The sequence below is a fragment of the Poecilia reticulata genome, chromosome 1 (genome assembly GCF_904066995.2).
Source record: "Poecilia reticulata chromosome 1, P_reticulata-male-v2, whole genome shotgun sequence".
Taxonomy (NCBI): Eukaryota; Metazoa; Chordata; class Actinopteri; order Cyprinodontiformes; family Poeciliidae; genus Poecilia; species Poecilia reticulata.
This window is the reverse complement of record NC_088830.1, coordinates 7,623,788-7,647,950: the sequence shown is the minus strand read 5'-3', so window position 1 is coordinate 7,647,950 and position 24,163 is coordinate 7,623,788. Positions and strand designations below refer to the sequence as shown.

The 24,163-nt window shown below is 39.8% G+C and overlaps 1 protein-coding gene across 2 annotated transcripts in view; it reads left to right on the top strand.

Annotated features, from left to right (window-relative positions):
- The window catches only part of LOC103475860 (vasorin-like), a 28,348-nt gene extending 5,718 nt beyond the window's left edge, over nt 1-22,630 (top strand). The window contains exons 1-2 of one of the 2 annotated variants that reach the window (XM_081602314.1): nt 16,526-16,878; nt 17,820-22,630. In XM_081602314.1, the coding sequence (XP_081458440.1) occupies nt 17,840-19,948 (2,109 nt within the window). In that variant the 5' untranslated portion in view covers nt 16,526-16,878; nt 17,820-17,839 and the 3' untranslated portion in view covers nt 19,949-22,630. Of the gene's footprint in view, nt 1-16,525; nt 16,879-17,819 lie in introns of those variants that run through there. The other variant, XM_008427825.3, reaches the window with a different exon arrangement.
- The last annotated feature ends 1,533 nt before the right edge of the window (nt 22,631-24,163 follow it).

Here is a 24,163-nt window from a genome sequence, read left to right as displayed (position 1 = left end):
CTATGCTAATTCTAACGCCTTGATCTAACCCATGCTATTTAAACTCTGATTGCCTTTGGTGTTTTCTGACCAAACCAACTTCAGATGCAATTTGACAGAGTTTTTAGTTATTGAGTGAAGAATCGTGCGAATGTGCGTCATTAAGTTGTGTTTACTACAAGGTTGATTTCTGAATGTATGTTGAATCATACTGAGCAAACGTTTTAAGATTTAAATTTGTAAAAAAAATAAAATAAAATAAATAAAAACATTTTCCTTTGAGTTAATTTATCCAAATGAAAACATTAAAATCAATGGCTAAAACTTAAAAAGTGAAGTTTAAGGAGTAAGGGTAATTTTGCAAGTGAAATTAGACACATTTTACTTAGAGAGACTGACAAGATCTGTTACAACAAGAATATTAACTCAGCTGTAGAATCATCTGCATCACAGTGTGACAGAATTGTGCTGAACTAATTCCAGTCATTTCAGGTATGTTTTTTTAAATTATCTAAGTTTAAGAGATATTAATGATTATACTCAGTCCTGTTGTGTTGAAACGCTGTGCAGTTCGTTATTTAACTAAACCATTTGATTTTTCACAAAGAGAAGAATGTGCTCATGTTTTCTCATTCCATTTCCACACTCAAACTCTCACAAGCAGAATCACTTAGTCCTCCTCTGAGGCCTCGCTGCAGCTGGTTGTGGATTAAAAGGTCGGAGGTCGAAGGGCGAACGAGTCGACCCGCAGAGATTCCGGTGAAGCCGAAGAAACGCAGATACAGAAGAAGTTTACAATCAGTCAAACTTACCATTGAATGACGAAAACAAATACGCGTCCCATCTGCCTACGTAGCAGAAACTTTGCGTTTTTAAGGGATTTGACGTGTTTAGATTTGGCTGGAAACTCAACATGTGGGCATGGCAGGAAGATAAACAGATCAAAGCAAAAACCTGCAGGTCACGGAGCAAGAAACAGCCAAGACATGGTAAAAGCACCTACAATTGTAATGTTAAAAATGTTAAAATCTGAAACCAGTATAGGATTTAATGCTACGTCATGTAACTTTTATTATAAATATATATGTTTTTTACATATCAGTTAAAATTATCATTATGTCAGCGGTATGGTATGAGACAATCTGACAAAAACAAATTCAGCTCTTCTGGCTTCTTCATGTGCTAACGCAGAAATAAACTGCTTAGTCAGAAAGAACCAATCAGAGCCAGGAGGAGGGTCCGAGCGCTGTCAGTCATTCTTGTGTATGCGCCACTCTCACCCTCTTCTTTGCGCTCTGCTACATTACAGCTTATAGCACCGAGAGTCATGAACGCTAAGGCTAATTAGCATAGCCACTGATGAGGGCGGACAAATAGTTTTCCTGGAGCTGTAAGTTGTTTGCCATTTGCAAATTAAATGTTCACTTTAGAAAATAAAAAAAAAACAAATAACATTCTCCATCTACATCAGAACTGCACTTTGCAGTGGTCAATCAAATTAAATCGCGACACGATACTTTGAAGCTTGCGGTAAGAGCCATAAAAAAAAGAAAAGAAAAAAGAAACATTTTAAGGCCAGAGTACTTTTGCATGACACTTTCTGAATGCAAACACTCCGCTTCGTGCCAACAAAACTGTGATTATTTTCTCATCATTCCTACCGAATGCAGCATTTGCAGACCGAAAATCTTTGTTCAGCAAAATCCGAGAAAGAAGAAAACATTTGAAGTCCGTGCTTACAAGCAGTTGTGTGTAATAAACGAAGAAACGAAAAGAAAAAAATGGTACACAACTTTTAATTACTGCTCTCTCTACATGTGTGGTGTTGAACACATCGCTTCAATCTGACCGGGCTTGAGAAACCATTGTTCTGTCTGAGACCAGCGCAGAGAGCTGCGGTGGCGGGCATGTCTGTGGCGCTTTTAATTTGAACGTCTTGTTCACAGATGAGAACCAAATGCCACTTCAGAGGGCCGTCACGTGGATCAAAAGCTGGACAACAGCAGCTTTTAAAGGACAATAGAGTTCAGAACAGAATGAAACAGTTCAAGTGTTGACAGTGGAAAACATGAACTTGCAAGTCAAACGTCTTCAGGATGGAGTGTGAAGTGCAGAACGTTACAAATGTCCTAGATGCTTTTGCGAAATTGAAATTGAGCTATCTAGAAGTTTACATGAAATGAATGCAGTAAATGCAATATCAAGTTTAGATATGGACCTGTTACCTCTCATTTCTGTCATACCATTCATACGGCTTAAAGTCCCTTTAATAAAATATGACTTAGATAAAATTTTACTTCTCTGTCTCTTTAAAAACTCCTTCTCTTGCTGAAACTCCACTTTTATGAAGTCATCACAACATGGCTCCTCTGTTAACCCTTTAACAACATCTGTACCTTTACATTACCACTGAGAAGTAGCTCCTATAATGAGCTCAGCGGGTGCTTGCTATTTGCTGCTGGTTAGTTTGAAGGAGTTTGATTGGGGAAGTTAAAGAGAGGAGGGGTTGCTCTGCGAGCGACGTTTTGGAAACCGCAGCTCGGAGGAGGAGCTTCATCCTCGAAGGCGGGGCTAGGTCCATGCAGGCGTTTTTACATGGCAGCTGAATGGTTGCCATGGGAGATTAAAGTATTTCTCAGACATGCAAGAAGGAATCAAGGCTGCAAGTATGCTTTGATGAAGGAGTAACGTTACATTATATGATACTGCCCCTTTAAAACAACATTTAAAAATACAAAAGTAAGACATCTGCTCCACATTATGGCACATGAAATTATAATTAATATTTCAGAAAAATTACAACTCACTGTACAAGTCTTGCACATGCATGTTAGTTTGACCTGTTTGTTTGGGACCCTGGCTTGGTATAAATTATATCTGCATTGCAAAATAACACAAATAATGGCTCGAGACCAGTCATCCGTTTCTGCTTCTTGATAGAAAATCAATGCAATTCCTGTTGACTTGATTGAACATCTGCGAAACAGAAGGAGACGAGCTCACAGCTCCACATTCATGTTTGGTATAGCATGTAAGCACCAGGTTTTATCTGCCTAGATGACTTCAAAAGTAGAAATTTTCACCTCGTTGCCACTCTAAGCGATTGTATCTCTTTGGTCTTGTAAACCTGTTCTTCCCACACCAATAACTTCATCCCACTCATTTTTTGTGCCAAAGGTTATTTCCATTGATCTCACTTGAAATCTAAATCAAGTTTTGAACATTGCCACAGGCAAAACTAAAGCTGTCTTATCGAAGCCAATTTTTTTTATTTTTTTTATTCATATACCTGCCAATTTCTGTTTCCCAATGAGAAGAGCTTGATTGGTTGGTTTCTTCCTGTCATGTGTGCTGCATCAGGACACTGTAACTGCTCTTGGCTAATGCGAGACTCTCCATAAGCACAGACAGACCAGCGCAGGTCCAAACCAAGCAGTCAGCGGGTCGGTCAGCTGCAGAAACATTGCTCCGTGGCTCTGATGGGGCCAAAACACACAAGGCTGCTCCCAGAATGACAGATGAGACGCATTGGACAAATTGATGCAGTGCAGATTAACGAAGCAATTTTCCAGCCCCAATCAACTGTGGAAAATAAACTCAGAGGATCTGCATTGGGTCTTGACCGGGTTGATCGCTGGTTCAGAACTTCCTGCTCGTTAAAACGTAACTGCTGCCATTTTTCAAAGTGACTGGGATGAGATTTCTGATCGTAGTTTGCTCTACATATCGACTCTTGTGGAGTTCAGATCTGCCTGGAAAAATACGTGGATCTTGGGTCGGACCAAAGATTGGTTAATAGAACAGAAACCAACTTCATTGGTCCACAAATGGGAAATTCAGGCGTAACAGCATCAAAATTCACACCAAAACATTCTTAAAGTGTTAAAAACAACAGCTATATAAAAAAAACAAGATTGATAATCATGCAACAATAATAGTACTACTACTAATAATGATGTAATGTAGAATTGAGTCAGATCTTTTTTCTAAAAGTGAACAAAGTGAACATGTTTATCAAACACTGAAAAAGACACTGTTTGATAACACTGTCTTTTTCACTGTGGATCAGTGAACAAAAACAGATGAGCAACAACAGCAGAAATGTTATTTTTTTTAAAAATGAGTCACTATAACCTGGCAAGAAACAAGGTGAAGCATAATTTAAAAATATATATATATATAATAATAATGATGATGATTGAACTCATTGAAATACCAAACAGAAACTAAATGACATAATAATAATATTGATGTTTCTATTCAACAGGTTACATTTCAGGTTTTGGTCATTTTGTCGTCACGCCACTGTGGTTTTGGTTGTTTTTTTGTTTTTTTACTGACAGCCATGACGTATTTTGTCCCTGTCATTCATAAATCTAGTTTTGAGCGTCCTTTATACCAGCTTTGAAGATTAAACTAGCCTTCCCCAACCTATACGTAGAACTCTGTAAGAAAACATTATTTGTGTGACTCTAATAGCATGAATTTTTTTGATGTAAGCATTGGTCAAGAGTCCAAATGAGGATTAGGAACACTATCAATGGGGAAAAAAAGGGAATGATATAAAATCAATTGAAGATATTCAAATTGAGATTTGAGCATCTTTGAAAATAAATATGTCTGTAATGATAAAAAAGAGAAAAAGAGTTTAACATGGTTAATGTCTTTTTAAATACCTTTCCAAATAAAAAATAAATAAATGAGAGAGCTAATTGGAGCATCAAAAAGACTTAAAAGAAAATGTTAACATCTGCATTGATGGTAATTAACCCCCAAACGTCTTCACTTGGGTTCACAAGCGAGCATGCAAACCAGAGTTTATGCAGAACCAAAACGTTGACGTAATTTGATAATAATATTCCTTTTACTCAATAAAAGAAAAACCAACAACAACTTGATGTTCGCAGTTTGAAGAGAGGCCAAGTCGTCAAAGATGTTCCAGCCGTGTTCACGCATGGCGACTGTTTGCAGTTTCCAATCCAAATCCGTAGCAGATGTCGTCCTGGTTGGAGGGAACAATGTGGACTCGTCCCTTGCCAAAATCAGCCAGTTAAGGTTAGGAGCAAAATTTAGATCCAAGACTGGTCTGAAAAGCAAAATAAAGAGAGAGAGAGAAAGAGAGAAAAAAAGATTGGTTGGAGCAAGCAGTGCGTCTGCCCGGTTGGACATGAGGTGTTTGTGTAAATGCCTCACGTCGTGTTTGCGGTTCTCCAGGCGTACCTGCCGGCTTAGTCACAGATAAGCTGGCGTGAATGAAATCTGGCTGAACCGCAGGTACATAGAGACTCTTACACATTGTTCATCAAAGACTTGTTTTGCTCCAGGGTTTGTTTGAAAAAAAAAAGAAAAAGCGTCACCCATCTGATAAAGTCTTGTTTTTCTGTTCAGTTTGTGGAGTTTATGTGGGGTTCTCTTGTTAGATGAACTTGTTGCGTTCATGTTTTTGCGCTCGTGTATTATTTTTTTATCCGTTTGTCTGCGAATGCAGCCTTCCTTGTCTATATAAACACAACACCGTTTTCTCCCCATTCCTCACTCCAAGAAAATCACTCCGAAGCCGCCCCTCCACCTCAACCCTTCGAGATTTTATTTTTTTTTCCCGTAGTCGTGTGTCAGCGCCTGGTCTGCAGTCGAGCGTGTCGTCGCCATTCCTTCACGTGTCTCTACCTCGGAGTCCAGTTTCACCCCACGGAGCGCAGCGGGGCCCGGCGTTTAACCACTAGCATATGGAACGGCATGTTTGGCATCAAAGTCAGCGTTGGTTGAAGCTTTGTCTCAGACAGTTAAAAAAAAAAGTGATAAAAGTTCAGTATTGTGCATTAGTCAGTCTGTTGCCTGATCTGTTCTCTGCGGGGTCATGCGGCGACTGGCTGCCGTTTGCTTATTTTAAGCTCAGACTAATGGTTTTAAATTGTAATAACTTTGTTTTTCTGATTTTCTGGAAATTCAGCGCTGGCAGATTTAGCAAGTCCCACAGCTGAAGCGTCTCTGAACCTGAAAAAAAAAAAGTATCTCCTTAATAACTCTAATTTATAGACACATGTGGATCTGAATGTTGTGGCAAATTTCTGAGTTTTGATCTGCTAGTGCAGGCTATTGCTTACTCAAATTTTTCTGTAACAGTAATGATATAACACTATATGAATACAGTTTTCTATATATGTTTTTACAGGCGCCCTGCCAGGTAGGCTTTGTTGCACTGTGTCAGAAAACAGGATTTTATAAATTTTTCAAAACAGAAAAAAAAAACAGTTTCCCACTTAAGCGGAACATAGCATTCTATATTAGCGATTAGCATGGTTAGCGTGACTGCTAAAACACCAGTCTCTGTATTAAGTAAAGAATACAGAGCCTTACTTTTTATTTCCAAAAGGCTGTCAACATTTTCGGATCCAACTTGTTTGATGATAAACAGAAGTTTAAAAGCTCAAAAGGATAAAACAACAACTTTACAAGTTGAGCCTTCCTGTTTTCTGCTGACAGATTAACTCACTCTCTCTGTCATGGCCTGAATGAAAAGAGAAATATGAGGACAAACACTGATGTTGGATAAGCGAGTCTCTCCTGTAGTTGAGGTCAGGACCTTTGATACATATTACTGGGTTGGACATCGGCAATTAGCTACATCAGCTACGCTCACCTGCAGGCGCAGAGATGACCTTCGAGTGCATCAGAAATCACTGAAAAGCACAAAAACATTTCCCACTCACAAAAAGAGGACGTAAAAACCACAGAGCTGGACGTTCGGCCCATCGGAGTTATATGTTTTCAGGCTTGATGTTTATTTGGCGATCATTAGGAAGTGATTGTCTGAAAACTTGATTAGCTGATATAAACACCTGCTGTAGTGATAATCTATCACAGAGTGTGTATGTGGGTTGCCTTAGCTGAGGGTTTACTGAACCGAACTGCGCAGCACATGTACATGCTAACGTCGTCAAAGTCAAGCTAGCGTAACTGAGCTACATCCCACCTTCTGGACTTTTTTAAATTAAAACCTTTTCCTGACTTGTGAGATGTGATCCGCTTGGACCTTGTTGTCTAGTTGTTGTAATGCTGACAATTCAAAGTAAAACACTGTGTCCCTTTTTCAGATTCTTCGAGTCATTTTTCTCGACCACCAATATTCCTCTCTTGATGCATCCCAGTGCTGCATGTGTGGCGCACAGTAAGTCACGTGACGTTCAATCCAGTAACGCGTATCAACTCTGTTCAGCCCAGTCAGCTTCTTCAGCTCAGATCATCCTCCTTCATGCCAGTCTGTCTGCTCATGTTGGGACATGATGGGACCGTTCCTGAACTCATCACATAAAACTGGAAACATAACATTGCCTAAAACGTCTCGGTATGCCGCATCATAAAGAGTTCCATTCATTAAAAACTGACAGACAGAAAGGCAGAGAACTATTGCACTTGTTTGCTTCCCTTAATGGTCCCACGTTTTGAATTCTCCGAGTCCTGGAGAGTGACCCATTCTTTCACTAATGTTTGTAAAAGTGCTCTGCATGCCTTGGGGCTGCATTCTTACACCTGGAGACGACTGGAATATCTGAATTTGGAGGAGAAAAGGAACACTTTTGGCAGTGTATGCAATAGATGCACCGTGCAACTCGAGGGTCTTTCAACTGCCAGCATAAATATACACACAGATATATATACTATGCAAGCATATGACTCTGTATTGATATAACTGTCATTATTATTATTATTATTATTATTATTATTATTATTATTATTATTATAATGCAGTAATAATAATAATAAAGAACCAATTTATGTGTTGGTTCTTTAGCACAGTAAATTGAACGGGCATACGAACCATCACAACATCTTTTACTTACATTTCTCTGATAATTACTGTTGTTAAGTTGATAAGTGATATATTTAATTAAATGAAAACATGACATTTAAAAATAGTATATAACGAACGATATCAATACAAAAAACAATTCTGTGACACAGAAATGTTTAATTAAAAGCATTCTTAAAACCAACTTAAAGGTTGGTGTTTTCAAAATCTGACAAAAGCATTTGTCAGACTATATATATATATATGTATGTATGTATGTATGTATGTATGTATGTATGTGTGTGTGTGTGTGTGTGTGTGTGTGTGTGCGCGTGTGTGTGACTGTTTGCATAGGTTTCAGCTGAATGTCACATTCCCAAGACAAGAAAAAAGTTAGCAAGACAATGTTAACTTGACCTTTAAACTGAAGCATCTAAATCACTCACAGGTCAGCTTTTGTACTTTTGAGCGTGGTGTGGGAGTGTTTGTGAAAGATACTTTAAATGTATTAAGGTCACTTTAACATTACTTCAGAAATATAAGAAGTTACTTTTTTTTTTCTTTTTTTTTTTTTACATAAGAAGAGCCATTATAAGTTTATCAGTTGATAAAAAGCTAAGTGCCAAACAGGGAGTGACTGGCTTCTGTCATGATTAATGGTATGTAGCAGAGATAAGCCTTCTGACGGGTGTGTGGGTGTGTGTGTGTGTTTTCTTAAGCTGTGACATCATCATCGATCTAAATTTAAGATGCGTATGCCTAAATGCATCTGCGATTGTGCAAGGGATTTTTTTTTCTCCTGTCACCCGTCTCTCATCAGATGATAAACTCTCCTCAGCCTTCAATAGGCTCTTTTTTTTCCCTCTCTGGGAGAAACACAAAGGCTCCCCAGCAGAGTCGCCCTCCAAAACACACATTTCCGGCGTCTGCAGTCGCTTTTCAGAGCCGTGAATCACAACGGCAGGGAACAGGCCTCGTCTTGTTAACGCGACAAAGCATACGGGTCGGCGCGGTGCAGTGAGCGGCAGCGTAAAGAGTTAAAAATATGATTCTTTTTTATTTTTTCCCTTCTGTTGCTGTGAATAATGCAGCCTTTGTTTCTGGGTCATGAACCAGTCAAGGTCACTGGCTTTAACAGAACCAAACAAACACAACGTGGTTCAGTTTGCGCTAATTGATTTGCCTTCCAGCGGAGACAAGAATGAGCATGTGTGTGAGTGTGTGTGTTTACTTTACGGGATCTGTCAGGAGTCAGAGCAAATAGATAAGTGACAAAGTAAACAGCCGTCCCACACACACACACACACACACACACACGACAAAACATCCCTCTGCAGAAGTAAGGCTCTACTCTGAGCTATTCTCACTTATATTTTTAGAAAGTAAACTCCTTTTTCAGTTGTAATCCAATTATGATTATGTGCATATTTGTGTGTGTGTGTGTGGACCTTGCGAGGTCTCTCAGCGGTAAATCCATCCACACACTGGGTTAATGAGGTGTTCCAGCTGCAGGGGACGGTTGGTAAAGACCTCTATACACACACACACGCACACACACACCTACACACACTGTTTGCGTGCGTGCGTGTGTGTGTGTGTGTGTGTGTGTGTGTGTGTGTGTGTGTGTGTGCGCGTGCGCGTGCGCTTGCACGCGCGTAGGAGATTAGGAGAGTGCAGCGGGCGCAGCATTCATTATGGTGTAAAGTTTTGTTTGAGCAGGACAAATTGAATCTGGAGACGTGTGATTTTGAATAACAGCTCTGACTGTTCCTGATTTTCCGGTGCAGGTTTGCCATGCATGTAAATTTCCAGTGCAAATTACTCTGCAGATTTCAGCGGCTGGACCCGTGATTGTGGCGAGCCCCGCCTCTTTTGGCCCAGTCGTCGGTTAAGTTCTGAGTAAACGCCACAGACTTCTGTCATCAGAAAGACAACACACCTTGGTAAAGGTTCCCAACTCCCAAAACTGTATCTGCACACAAAGAGAAATGTTGACAGTATAATCCAAGTGCTGTAACACTTTGCATGCCGATAAGATACTCAGCCTGTTAGATGAAGTTTGCACTTTCATTACAAATCTGCTCAAGTCTTTGTCCATATTCTACTAATGTCAAAACACACAATTTCTTTCTCTCTATCAACTTTTTATGTATCCGTCTGTCCGTCTATCTATCTACAGGTGTCAGTATCTTGTATAGTAAAGTTAAATGTTGAGGCTTACGTCTTAATTGAAATAAGCTGAGTTGTTTGAATGCAGAGTTATTGTCCAAGTGTTAAAAGCATTACATGCCTGCCTAGACTTGTGCCATTCCAGAGGGGATGTTTCGTATACCCCCTGCTTATCCCCCCCTCAGTCCAATACATTCACCGTCTTGCCAGAAGGCAGAATTTGGAAACTGAGACTCGGTCCAAACAAGCATGGAGGGGCCCCTGTTGGCTAAGCGTCCCGCAGGTGATTGTCAGTGAGTGATCAGTTCTTGCTGACGGAACCGACAGACAGATGGAGAGGCATAACGGATGAATCCACAGTGGTGACAACTGAATATATTGAATGTGAAGAAAACTGTAATGTGCAGCAGGACAGAAATGAAAGCAAGCAGGTTTGCTACGTAGAACGGTCTTCAGATGAGATGCCTTTCCCAGATGGGAATAGTTTATAAGGAGAAGTGATGACAGGTCAGGAACTAACGGACCTAAAGAGGCCACATGGGTCAACAACAAACCGCTGGGCTTCAGGGAGCAACGACTCCATGTTACAGTTTTTAGAGTTTTTATCAAAGAGAGAGAGCGAAAACAAAAACGGCGAAGAGGAAATATGTTTCGTGTTACTTATGGAGAAAAAAAAGAGATAACGTGAACTTAATCAACCACCAAATGTTGAACTTAAACATGAGATAATTACAACTTTGTGAAAATTATTTATTCTAGCATCTTTGAAAACGTGGGAATACTTGCCTGCATGAGAAATTCAAATTCAGTTCAAAGTTCAAAACTTACATCACTGATCCCAGAGGATCAATAAAAATAGTTATGGGGAAAAAATATTTTCCCATATGTTTCTCACAGGTAAAAATGATATCTTACAGCAAAGTAGAAAACATGGGAAAATCTTCCTCCAAGTTCAACATTTTAAAAAATATTCCTCAATACTACGTTGACATTTTTACGGGAAAATTATATTGTAACATGTGAACACAAGGTTCAGATGTGGGAAGTATATATTAATGTAAAACATGCAGATCCATGTGTGAAATGTTTAATGGACTGAATTTATACAGCATAGAAACACAGATCAGGAGGCATCCTGAGGTGACGTGTCTTACCCAGGGGGCACATCAACACACGACAGGAGGAAACTGGAATCAATCCTACTATTGTATCCACTCATGCTCGTTGCCCCAACGTTTGACATGTATTGCATATAACAGGTGGATTTGTGCCAGGTGTTTAGATTTTGGAAAACAAAGGAAAGCCTTTGGAGGGGCTGGACCTGCTGGGTGGGGTGAGGAACCCGTTGATAACTGCTTGCTGTTCTACTTCTTTTTCATTACAACTTTTGGAGATGTGACCACAAAGGAAAAACATGGAAATTCAATGCATTTAACTGTCACAGTTACTCCTCCTAACATGTAATTGCCAAATATTCTGCTGAAAATCTCACATAATCTCTCAAAACAATGATTAAAGGGGCAGTATTATGTGTTTTCCAGCCACATAGTTCAACTTTATAGCACAATCAAGTAACTATGTTAACTTCAGTTGTGATAAAAAATGCTATATATATCAAATATGACTTAAAAGATATTTTAATTCCTGATTTAGAGCCTTGAAATTGGACCCACCCCTTTAAGAATCTCCTGCTCTTTCTGAAACTCCACCTTCAGGAAGTCTTCGCAACTCTGTAGCAATGTTTCTACCAGTGTTTCACTGAGAAGTAGCTCCTATAATGAACTCAGCAGATGTTCCCCCAGGTCTTTGCTAATTGTTGCTGGCTAGTTTGAAGGAGCGGGATGGGGGAGTAAAGGGAGAGGGCTGCTCTGTGAGGCAGAAGCTTGGAAACACCTTTGCCATGAAGGCGGTACTGGGTCCACCTACGCGTTTTGAACAGCTGAATGGTTGCCATGGGAGATTAAGAAATTTATCAAAGGTGCATGAAAGAATCAAGGCAACACTCCAGGTTTGTTCTTGACAAGCGAATAACATTATAACATGATGTGAAGCTCAAAAAGTCACTAAAAAAAATTCTGTTCCCCTTTAAGACACAGACAGATTCAACCCAGGCTACAAGAACAGGCTTAGAGACAGCTGGACATGTTTGACAGGGTTTTACCTTCTGCCAGCACACCTGTGTGCAGCCAACTGCAGGTGACATGCTTATATCCAGCTGCTGACAGACTGATGAAATGAGAAAACTCACACACGCACACCTGCAGCCGTCATAGAAAGCTCATTTTCATCCGACAGAAACACCAACATGCAGCTGGCGTCGATCAGATTTGTCCTAAAAACGTTGCCGCATGAAGGATCTGTGATTCTCAAGGCGAAATCTAAGACAGCGTCAAACTGGCAATAGAAGGCAGGCCTTAAATTTGCCCGAGGAGCTTTTACCTCTTCGCATGTAAGGTGAGAAAACTAACAAGTCCTCACAAATAAAGCAACAGGAACACAAGCATTCCTCCTAACAGTCTGGATTTGTCACCGCATTCACTTTATTAGCAGGGCAGTGAAAAGGTTTGGGCGCAAACACCAAGAGGCACACACTGCAGTGTGACACGGAGCAGCAGTGCATCTGAATGCATTTTCATCATCGCAGAAGCAAAGCACAGTTAAACAAAAGGAAACCCCAGTCAGTGGCTGGAGCCACGGTTAAATGATGACAGATTAGTCACCAATCCAGTTTGATGGTGGCTGGCATCAAACCTTTGGCTCCAACAGAACTGTACCTGTGAGTCATTGTCTAGAATCGGTGCCGTCTCTTACATTTCCGCCTGTTTAACGTGAATTCGGTTTCTCTGTCTTTGTTTTTCCCAACTCGCCTGTTGTAGCGTAGAAGTGTGTGGGCGTTAGAGTGACTGAGGCCCACAGTAAAAAGCCTGGAGGAAGCACAAACAAACTCAGATTAGATCAGGATTAATCAGGTGAAGGAACAAGTATGCTGAGGATTACTGTCAAAGAATAGGAGATAAAAGAGTCTCACACAACATGCCATTAATTAGTGCCACAAGGGACAGGTCATAGTCCCTTGTGGCACTATGTCCACAGTGGACATAGTGCCACAAGGCACTATACACTACACAGCGATAGTGTATCGATACACTATCGCTGTGTATCGATACACAGCGATAGTCATTTCCTGATATATGAAGATCAACACATGTTGTTTTTTCACATGCTGTCTTTTCTTGCTTACCTTTCCCATGTTGATTAGTGTTATTTATGATTGATTTGACATAATCAATAATAATTGATTATGAAAGAGGTTTTTTGCGCTGTCTGTAGATATGAGCAAACTTATGCTGCTGCTATTTTCTTGTAACTTTCCGACTTGCATACCAGACTAGGAGTCACAGTTTTATTCATAGTTTGACTCGTCCTGTGAATTGCAGCGCAGCGTGACGGCATGTTTTTTTTTGCTTGATCCCTGAATTTACTGCAGGCGTCTCTGCTCTGCTGCACACTTCACCAGGTACTGCAGAACAATCTGATGAGATGTAATGAGAGCATTAGAACACCGACAGAGTGGAGCCGTTCTGGACCACCCTGACTTACAGACATTAATACTTCCAGCAGATTTTCAAGATGAAGCTGATAGTTTTCGAGAGTTTGGTAAAAAAGCAGCTAACTGAACACACCCTGTCACCAACATGGACAAATTTGTAAATAAATGCGTTTTATACTCCGGAGCAACTAATAGACTGGAAAATACGATATGTTCTGATGGTTTTTCCAATTCAAAGAGTAACCAAGTGTAATGGGCCTCTGTGTTAACAACACAGGGAAAGGGGAAGCATTAGCATTAGCATTAGCTTCGTCAGAGTGACAGGAGGGGCTCCTTTAAGTTCTACACCATGACATCTCAGAAATATTTCCAAAAAACTCAATTTCTTACAAGGGACCAGCAATTTACAGAAACAGGTGGGGGAGGGGCAACACCTTAGTGATCCTCCTGCATTTTTACCGGTATCCAAGTGTAAACACATAAAACTTTAGTAACACCATCCAAAAGTAAACTCTGATAGACGAGACACCAACGGCCGCTCTGCTAGACACCACAGTCTCTGTAAAAGAATACATCAACAACACCTCTAAATGTCTGAGCTGCATTACAGCATTCCACTTGTAAACAAGCACTTCAAAGACCTGGTGTTTTAACAGGTCATCAAAAACAAGACGGGTATTATCTAAATGGTTCTGTCTACTCATCTATTGTAATGGAAATGCTGGTCAGACGGTTAGCACATAATCCACAGATTAGCTTGTATCATGTACGAGCTAATCCCTGCCAACTGTCAAGCCTCATGGTGAAACTTGATTTTCCTTTTCTTTCAGCCAGTGCACAGCAACAGGAGGGGGAGGGGAAGCACAGGATTACTCCATACTTCATAATATTCCAACATTTAAATGATAAATTGTCTCTGTTTTAGCTATACGACTACAATATGAGAATTGTAAGTCAACTGTGAGTTCAGTGTGCTTGGCGCACACATACCTCTGTGTTCAAACATTCCTGTGCAACAGCACACGTTTCCTGCTCGCACTTTGATTCCTCACACACCACTTGCACACTAAGAGTTTTAGGAAGATTGAAGTTGTGAAACAGATTTGACTGGTAAGCTTTTCAGGCATGAGGTAACAGGATATTTCACTTTGGAAATTTGGTACCAATAACTCAAGTCCCTGTTTCATTCTGAAAGAAAATGAAGTAACCTCCCAGTAAACTCTCTTAACACAATTTATGATCCCAGCTTTGCTTCTTTGTCTCCGGCTCTCAGTTCTTCACCTTTTGCCTTCCTTTACTGGTGAAGCCTTTATTGTCTGATTTGAGGATTTCTTCTAGTGATTTAAAGGTGCTGTAAAGTGACGTCACTCACTTAGTCGCTTGATGTGACTTTCATAATCTTTGTAATGCTGGCTGGCTTAAAACCCTGTTCTTGGCAGGATATCTGCCGTTAGCTGTCCCGTATCCTGTAGCAAACCACACACAGTTGGAGTCTTCATTAAAGAGGCAGTATTATGTAAAATAAACTTTCTTTTTTGAGCTTTACATTATGTTATAATTTTGTTCCCTAAAGGAGTAATACTCCTTTGCAGAGTATTACTTTGATTCTTTCATGCATGATTGAGAAATCCCTTAATCTCCCATGGCAACCATTCAGCTGTGCAAAACGCTTGGGTGGACCTAGCTCCGCCTTCAAGGTGTAGCTCCTCCCCAGAGTTGCAGTTTCCAATGTACCGAGCATCTGCCTCACAGAGCAACCTTCCCTTGTCAGCTCCTTCAGACTAGCCAGCAGCAATTAGCAAACAGCTGGTGTATCTGCTGAGCTCATTATACAAGCTACTTCTTAGTCTAACGCTGGTGAAAATGTTGTTAAAGGCTTAATGAAGGAGCCATGTTTTGATGACTTCCTAAAGGCGGAGTTTCAGAAAGAGCAAGATTCTCTTAAAGAGACAGAAGCCCAATTACAAGGCGTTAAATTATAAAGTCAAATTTCATTTAAGTCCTATTTGACATGCACAGCATTTTTAGAACAACTGAAGTTAAAATAGTTAGTTGATTGTGCTATGAAAAGGCACTATGTGCCTGGAAAACACAGAACACTGCTCCTTTACAGAAAGATAGTAGAGAAACACAGATGGAGACTTCATTCTCTGTTCTCCCACTATCTCTGTCTTATCACAAGGGGAGGATGAAGGTTTATGTGGGTCTCTCTTCTGTCTCACAGTGACCGATTGCTGCAGTGAACTGTGGCTAACAGAATCCAGCTGTGTAATGGACTGAGTTTATTCATGTGCTCGTGGAAACATATGCAGTAATATGTGTTTGAGGGGTATGGGTTGAAAGACCCCAAGTCCCCTGCTGCTGAACCAGGGGACGTGTCCAAACAGCTCCTTGAGATGTATGTTTATACCGTGTGGTTTTGTGCATCTTTTTGTTGATTTGCAGGTTCTAGAAGTTCATTGGTCTCCTTATTGTTGTTGAGAACATAATTCATTTATGTTGCAAATGAAAAGTGTATTATTTATACTGCTGTGATCTCTTTGTGAATTTGAAATTTGTCACAATTAATTTGGGATCTTTGGGGAAAAAAAAGATTTGATTTGCAAGTTTCTGGTGCATGTGTCAATAATTTAGACAAATATCATTATTAACTTATTTCTGTAATTCTGCTTGTGTGGTAGAAAAAGCAACATGGATAACTGTTCCACTGTCAAGAACATACTCAGGTTGTTGTGTTGATTCTTTCATGCATATTTGAGAACTCCTTCAATCGCTGGTGGCCGTTAGTGGCTTGTCGACGTGTTGTGACGTGTCGGCAAGAGCCGGAGCTTCTTAAAGAGGCAAAGGCCAAATTTCAAGGCGTTTAAATTGCAAAGTCACATTTTTTAAAGTTATATTTGGGTTATAAAATGACTTGGTGTTCCTAGAAAATACATGATATTTTCCATTTAAGCATCTGTTATCACAAATTTTCACTGACTTACACAGAGCAAACGCCTTGAAATAATTGGTCAGTCGAAACTCTTGTTAATCCCGCTCTATTGCTGTCAAACAAAAAAAATCTCAGAGTTTGTAGTGACTCTACTCAAGTCCTGGAGACAAAATGCTCTGGCTGTCATTGCTAAAATGGACCTAAAATCATGTTATTAATGTCACATCATTTTCCATGACACTAATTTTATACATTTCTCTACATTTACACTTTTTGGCTTTAATATTCCACTAAGTCTCATAACATGCTGTCCCAGTTTCTCCTCTTGCTCTTCCTGTTTTGATACTAAACACACAATTATATTTCCTCTCCTTTCCTGTCATCAAATTACTTGCTGTGTGCCAGAAGGACTCTGGGATCCTGAAATGACTGGCAAGCAGCTCTAATGTTTCGTAAACAGTAAGTGACAGCACATAGTGAAAGTCTTGTTATCTGGATTTATTTTCATCCCAGCTTAGAGCTCTCATCTGGTCTGAAACCAAAGAGCTGCTAGTTTGATTCAGAAAGTGAAAGTAACAGCATGATGTGGTGGTCAAGAAAGTACAAATGCTTTGGTTTTCGTCTAAATTCTGGCATTTTAGACGTAATTATCAAGCAATCAATTGATCAGTTCTTATTTATTAAGCTTTTTTCAGAAATTGCGAGAATAAACACCAGGATAAACACAGAAGGCGAATTAAAACAATTGGCAAAAAAAAAAAGAAAATAGGATCAAAACAGAAAAGGGGAAAAATATGAGTTGACATGCAATGGTTAGAAGTACCGAGGAAATAATTGCATTAATGATCGTGAGGAGACACTGAATTACTAAAGGCATAGGCTCTGGTATGTTCAACGTTTACAGAAGTAGGAAAGTAAGTGTAAGAAATGAAATAATTTAAAATCAATAGCAGACAATAGCTGTGTGACACAATTGTTGGAACCAGTTTAATTTAGACAGAGGGCAGAGTCCTTGACCCATAGACTTGGGTTTAGGCTTCTGGACAAACTAAAAGTACAAAAATCTCCTAAATATAATAACGTTTACAAGACCATATAAGCTATATCACACACTTGCAATTTCTTAAGTCAGTCAGCTTCACCAGAAAATTATTGTACATTTGTTTGCAGAATATTTCCTGCAAACCTATTTTGATCAAATTTATCCAACAATTAGCTGAGTGAGTCTCCAACAATGAGCAGAAGTCTGCATTTTACCTTGTTGGGTCTACGGGCTGTACCTAAAGTTAAAAATGTGGACAGGAAACCATTCACACATCATTTTAAAATGTCTTTTAAATATGACCAGCTCAACTAGCAAATCAAAAATAACCTTTTTCTTCCTGCTTTCTGTTTTTCAGAGCGCTGGGCTGTTGTCATCATGTTGCTCTACATCGTTTGCTTCCTGCTGGCCTCTGAAGTGGTGTTCTCCACTGACTGCCCAGAGTTATGTTCCTGCAACTCCCCAAACTCAGTGTTTTGCATTTACAGGCGGTCCAGCACTGTACCCCGTGTCCCTGTCTCCACCCAGCATCTATACATCTTTCAGAACGATATTGAAACCTTGACCCAAGATGACTTCAAAGACATTGTCAAGCTGGTGTCACTGGACCTGAGCCAGAATAAGTTAGCAGAAATTCCTGACATGGCTTTTAAGTCGCTGTCGAAATTGAAGAACTTGGACCTTTCTGCTAACCACATAACACACATTTCCAAAGACAGCTTCTCGGGATTGGTCCAGCTAGAGAGGCTGTATCTCCATGGAAACCTCATTCAGAGCATTCATTGGGAAGCTTTTGAAGGTTTAGAGATGCTGTTGGAGTTGAAGCTGCAAGGAAATGAGCTCACCTCACTGCCTTTTCTCAATTTCCCCAGACTACTTCTTTTGGACCTCAGTGACAATAAACTCCCACCCTTGGAGCATTCACATCTTCATACTCCCCATCTAGAAGCTCTGAAATTGTCCTCATTAGGGCTTCCGTCATTGGATGAAAATCTTGTAGCCTCCCTGAGAAACCTTCATGAACTTGACTTGTCAATGAATCAGTTAAAGGAAGTCCCCCAAGCCCTGAAGCAGGAATCTCTCAAGGGGCTTACGAAACTAAGCCTGGCTGCTAACCCACTTTTTGAGCTGAGGGTGAGTGACTTTCAGCAACTGGTTGCACTTCAAGAACTGGATCTAAGTGGAGTTAATCTCCAGGGATTTCCTGAAGGTTTCTTTGAAAGCTTCTCAAAGTTGACACAACTGACCGTAGCCGAGAACCCCTTCAACTGTCTCTGTCCACTGGCCTGGTTCCCTGTCTGGCTAAAAGAAAAGGAAGTCAATTTGAAGCGACCAGAGGAAACCAGATGCCATTTCCCTCTCGTTAATGCTGGGAAGACACTTTCAGCATTAGAGCACAACGACTTTGGATGTCCACTAACCACAACAGAATCTGTTGACTCCCCTGTAGAAAACACTCCTGTTCCCCAAATCCCTACCACCTCTCCAGAAACCGCCCATACTAATGCTATCCCTCCCCCTCTACCATCTAGTGATGAAACGTTTTCCTCCATAACAGACGACCCATCCTTCGGATCAGATCCTCCAGTGTCTCCTAGCTCTACCGTTGTGGAAAACGAGTTACATTTCTGCCCACAAAACATCTGCTTGAATGGAGGGACTTGCTATTTTGACCCAAATGGCCTACTCAACTGTTTGTGTTCTTTGGGATCATCTGGAGACTACTGTGAAATTCCCGAGGTCCCACAGAAATCTGAAACAGAGGTCTCTGTGGTGACTTCAGCAATGCCAGATAAACTAGATGCGATCAGCTCACGGGAGGTAACATCCACATCAATACTCCTTGACCTGCACCACTTCATCGAGACACGGCCTAACATTCGTGGCATCAGGCTGACCTATCGTAACCTTTCAGGCCCTGACCGTCGCCCTCACATGCTGAGTTTGCCAACATACTACCCTGTATACACTTTGCGTGGTTTGAACCCAAACTGTACCTACTTGGTCTGTGTCAGTCCCCTTGGAGAAAAGATCATTTATAAGGGTAACAGCTCTGTAGAACTGGGTCCCTGTACAGAGGCTCGCACTAGTCCTACTATCTTTGTAGAACATTTGGTAGATCCAGACACCCCTATGACAAAGAATCTCATTGCAGCGCTGGCAGTCCTAGCATTAGTCCTGGTGTTGGTTTTGGTGGCTGGTACAATCATCTGTGTACAGAAGAAAAGGCAGGCGAATTCAGAAATGGAGCTGGAGCTGGGCTCAACGGATCCTGAGGCAATAGACTTGGAGGGTAAAAAGGTTCATCTAGAGAACGGAGTCAGTGGTACACTACCTCTCAAACAGCCCGAGGCAGATCGTTGCCAGACCCCACAACTGCCCCCATTACTGCAACAAAATGGCAGGATGGACTATGAAGCACCCTTGATGCAAGGACACTGTCCATCAAATAACAATCAAGCAACACTGAAGCCGTCTTATTTCTAACCCTAAGCAGAGTTTCCGTTGGGACGTTCTGAACCTGCTACGTCTCTCTTAGTCTCAGATGTCCACTATTGGAGATAGGGCACTTACTGTCCTCTGTTGTGCACATGATGAAATAACATACCAGATTATATATTTAAGAGACTCAAAACAATGGGATTTCAGATCACAGCATATTCAAAATGTGCTTAACCACTATGGGACAATGAAGAAGACGTAATTGAAATTCAGTGAACAGGGAGTGGCAGTGGAACATCTAATCCAATCAATAAATCAAGTGCAATCAATTAGAAGGGTCTTCGTAGTGGACAGTGCCTGCTAGTGACCTACTATAACTGTGTACTATTTTTCTTTGCTTATAATAAAGAGAAAGACTTTAATCTTGTTGCTGGATATGGGAATCCTGAAACTGAAAAAAGTGCCTTGAACTGGAGATGTGCCAGAGGTTTAAAGACATGAAGATTTTTGAATCATAAATTTTTATGTTAATGGACTTTCAAGTACCTGCAAGGGATTGAAAAAAAAGTTGCACTGAAAACTACACTTGTTTCTTTTGTGATGACTGCTACAAAGCGAAGATTTGGAGAAGCAACAACAAAGTTATGTTTGGAAACTTTGCAAATCGTTACAGACCATAACCGCTGTTCAAAGTCTGGATTCAAGTGTTGACATCATCTGATGTGAGGACAAAACAAATCTCGCAAACACAGATTTGGGATTCTGCAGTTTCTCCAGAACCACCACAGTTTCCTACATGGCAGAGCCTTCAGCTTCTCTGGAATTAAATTTACTGTGAAATGGACTTTATTTGTATTATTCTGTGCCGTTACAGAGAGGCTGTTTTACCAGTTGGTTTTCTGCATTTTTTGTGAATTTTTACTGTCTTTTTTGTAAATAGTCATTTAGTATTAATATTGTTGAGAGATGAAGCAATGGTTGTTTCTGCTCAAAGGGCATAATGTCATCATGTCTCATCATGCCAACTTTTCCTCTTTATCTTTGTTCAGCTCAAGATAGCTTCACTAAATTCTATGTCCAGAATCGAGAAAATCAGTTCTGGAAAAACAAAGAGCAGAAATATGATCATGTTAAGTTTGAAACAGAAAACCTGGACTTCAGTGCATAATGCAATGTACATCCAGGACATTAGTGATGCTATCAAAAGTTCCCGGCTCAAATTTAAGTTTATCAAAAAGATTTATAAAGGTAATTTATCCAGTGAAGGGGAAGAAATCAGGAGAAATATGGTAACTTTAAAACTTCACATTAAGTCAATGTGAGTTTTTATAAATGGTGGGTCAAATTATTGTAGGGGAGTTACTCAAGTGACTCCCTATTAGGTTTTCAGCAAACCCCAGTGAAGTAGGTCCTAAAAAAATGGGCTGTTAAAGCAAAACCATTACAAGAGGAAAACCTTCATCACCATGTAGAGCCGAGCTGAGCCACGCTGAGTAGCCATTGGTGAACACACCCACACTTTCAGCAGAGATTAACTTTATAGTTGTTATAAGGAGCATATCGTGTTTCCAAGTCAATTAGGCACTAACACATTCAACTGACATGTTCCCATTAAATAAATATTTTTATTGTAAAGTAACTGTCCTCCTGTGTACACCGATAGAGCACCAGGTGGCTCTTTATACACATTCCTGTTTTAAGAGAGGCTTTTTGTGTCAAAAAGTAACGCTAAAATTACTTGTTCACTGGAAAAGCAATGATTTGTGTTCATATTTTCAATCATTACCATAAAGTTTTTTGTTTTTTTTTTGTTTTTTTGCTGCTCAGAAATCTGACATTTGGCCTTTAAAAAAGATGTGTCATCATGGTTATTTTTACTGCTTGTCATTTTTGTTTACATCACTTAAAAGTTTCCTAAATTACATTTTGGGTAAAGATAAATACCAGTCTAATTCTCACAAGACCTTATCAAAGCACACCGGTAGCAATAAAACACAAACTTAAAAATGCTCATAAACATCCAAATTTAATGCAGAAAGAGAATTGTAATTAATACTATTAATATTTTTCTATTGAAGATGTTTAACATGTGTTTGTTTTCCATAGCCCCAAAGCCCCGACACAGCAAGAGCAGCTACTGTGATGTGCAGTGAGACTGTGACAAACGTTGGCTGTTTCTGTCATTCTTATTAATTTAATTTTCATGGCGGAAAAAAAAATTAATGAGAGCAATTATGTGTTTTTAAAGCGATGTCATTGTGAAAACGTTAAAGAGTCGCGTTGTGATTTTGGATACATATAGAAGGTTTTTTATTTCATCCCACGTCACACTGTATAAACTGTATGTGAAGAAACATCAACTCCATTGGAGTTAAATTTATCAAAAACCATTATTACTTTTTAAAAAATGTTGTCTATTTGTTCATTTTTCTGTGTCTTTTTATATATATATATAAATCAAGACCATCCATCACCAGCTTTGTCTTCCTGTTCTCTTTTTAATAGTTTTACAAAATATGTAACTGGAAGATTCTCCATATTTCTTTGGCCAGTGAAAATAGCAGGTTATGTTTGTAATATTTTTTTACACATGCTTTTTAACACTACCTTCCCAGTTTGTTTAGGGAAACTTGTCTTTGTTTGTTTGTTAGTTTCACTTGTAGCATTTCTGTATATATTTTACCAATGCTGAGAACAGAACAGTATTAAAATGACTTATTATTGTTATCATCTGTGTTGTTTGGTCATTGATGCACTTTTACTCACGTGTTTAATGACTTAGCGGTGGATTTAAGAGTTTACATGAGATCGTTGTTTGGTTTGTGGCTAGAACACAAATCTAACATACACATCAAATATTAGTGCCTTTTCATTGTAAACTATAATTTTAGGCAGGGGAGTTTTTTCACAGTTCATCTGTCTCACCATGTCACGACATGGTGACAGTTTCAACACTTTTTTATAAAACTTACGTACTGCAGCTTAACAATCTGACCTATTATGTGCATTGAAAAGTGATGAACTAATTCACTATTTGTGATACAAAGCAGTCAAATTGGGGCTTCTTGTAATTTGCATCACAATAATATTTACATGTTATAAAAAAAATAAAAAAATTAAGGACTTCTAATTCTACCAACCCGACCCCAATGGATGCTTTGTACGTACAAAAGGTGAAACTTATTTGCTAAGGCTACTGGCTCAAAAAGAGAACAAATTCCCACTTTACAGTCTGTCATCCTCATCAGCCTCTCAATGTGATTTTTATTTAGAGACGTTGTTCCACATGGACGGCTGCCAGCTGCCGAGAGAAAAGAGAAAGATGTGGGGAAAAAACACACACACACAAAAAAAAAAAACCGTGAAGAGAGCAAGGCTTGATTTATTTGAAAAATCTGGTTGCAATGGAAGCAGTCAAAACTTGCCATGGGTGGATGGATGGATTATTGGAAAGAGGAAAGAGGAATAAATGAATGGGTTGAAATCCAACGGCAGACAGATTCTTGGACTTGACGCCGGCTTAACTGGACCCTGCAAGTCACTAAAACCCCCCCAGGTTCAGAGTTAGCGTGCGTATGTAGCACGTAACATACGTCCATAAGGTCCACGTGTGAAGCATTTGTCTTGGAATATGTCATCGTTGGCCTACCTGCGTATTTTAAAACTAAACACGAGAAGCATGGATGTTTTTCAAGCACATTAAACATGACTATTAATCCTTGAAAACATTTTTATTCAGCAAGAAGTGAGTGTTGCACAAAACTGAAGAGAATTTACACAGAGACATTGGAAAATTGTGAAATATTGAACTTACTGTGATACATTCACAGTTTTCTTCCCCCCAAAGAAACATTTGACAGGTTACTGATGTGATGTTGCTTTAATCGACTTGCATCAAGAAAAGCAACTACACCACGTCACCGTTTTGCTGCTTCTAACAACATAATATTAAAAACACTGTGAAACCAGCTTACGTTGTCGAATGGGTCTCCAGGCCTGTGCGACCTTTAAGTGCAATGAAGTACAGAAAGACGCAATAAATATCAAGAAGCAGAGGGCTTGAGAGAGATGTCCGAATGAAGTTTATTTTGAGCTTAGTAGCTTGTAAAAAGAAAAATACCAAAGAAAAATCGGGTCTCTGTCGAAAGAGGGAAAAACAAATCGAGAAGGAATGAAATTAATTGCAGCAATATTTTGAAGTGATTCAATCATGAAATAATGTGATTGGTACGTCCTCCAGTGGATGAAATCTACAAACCT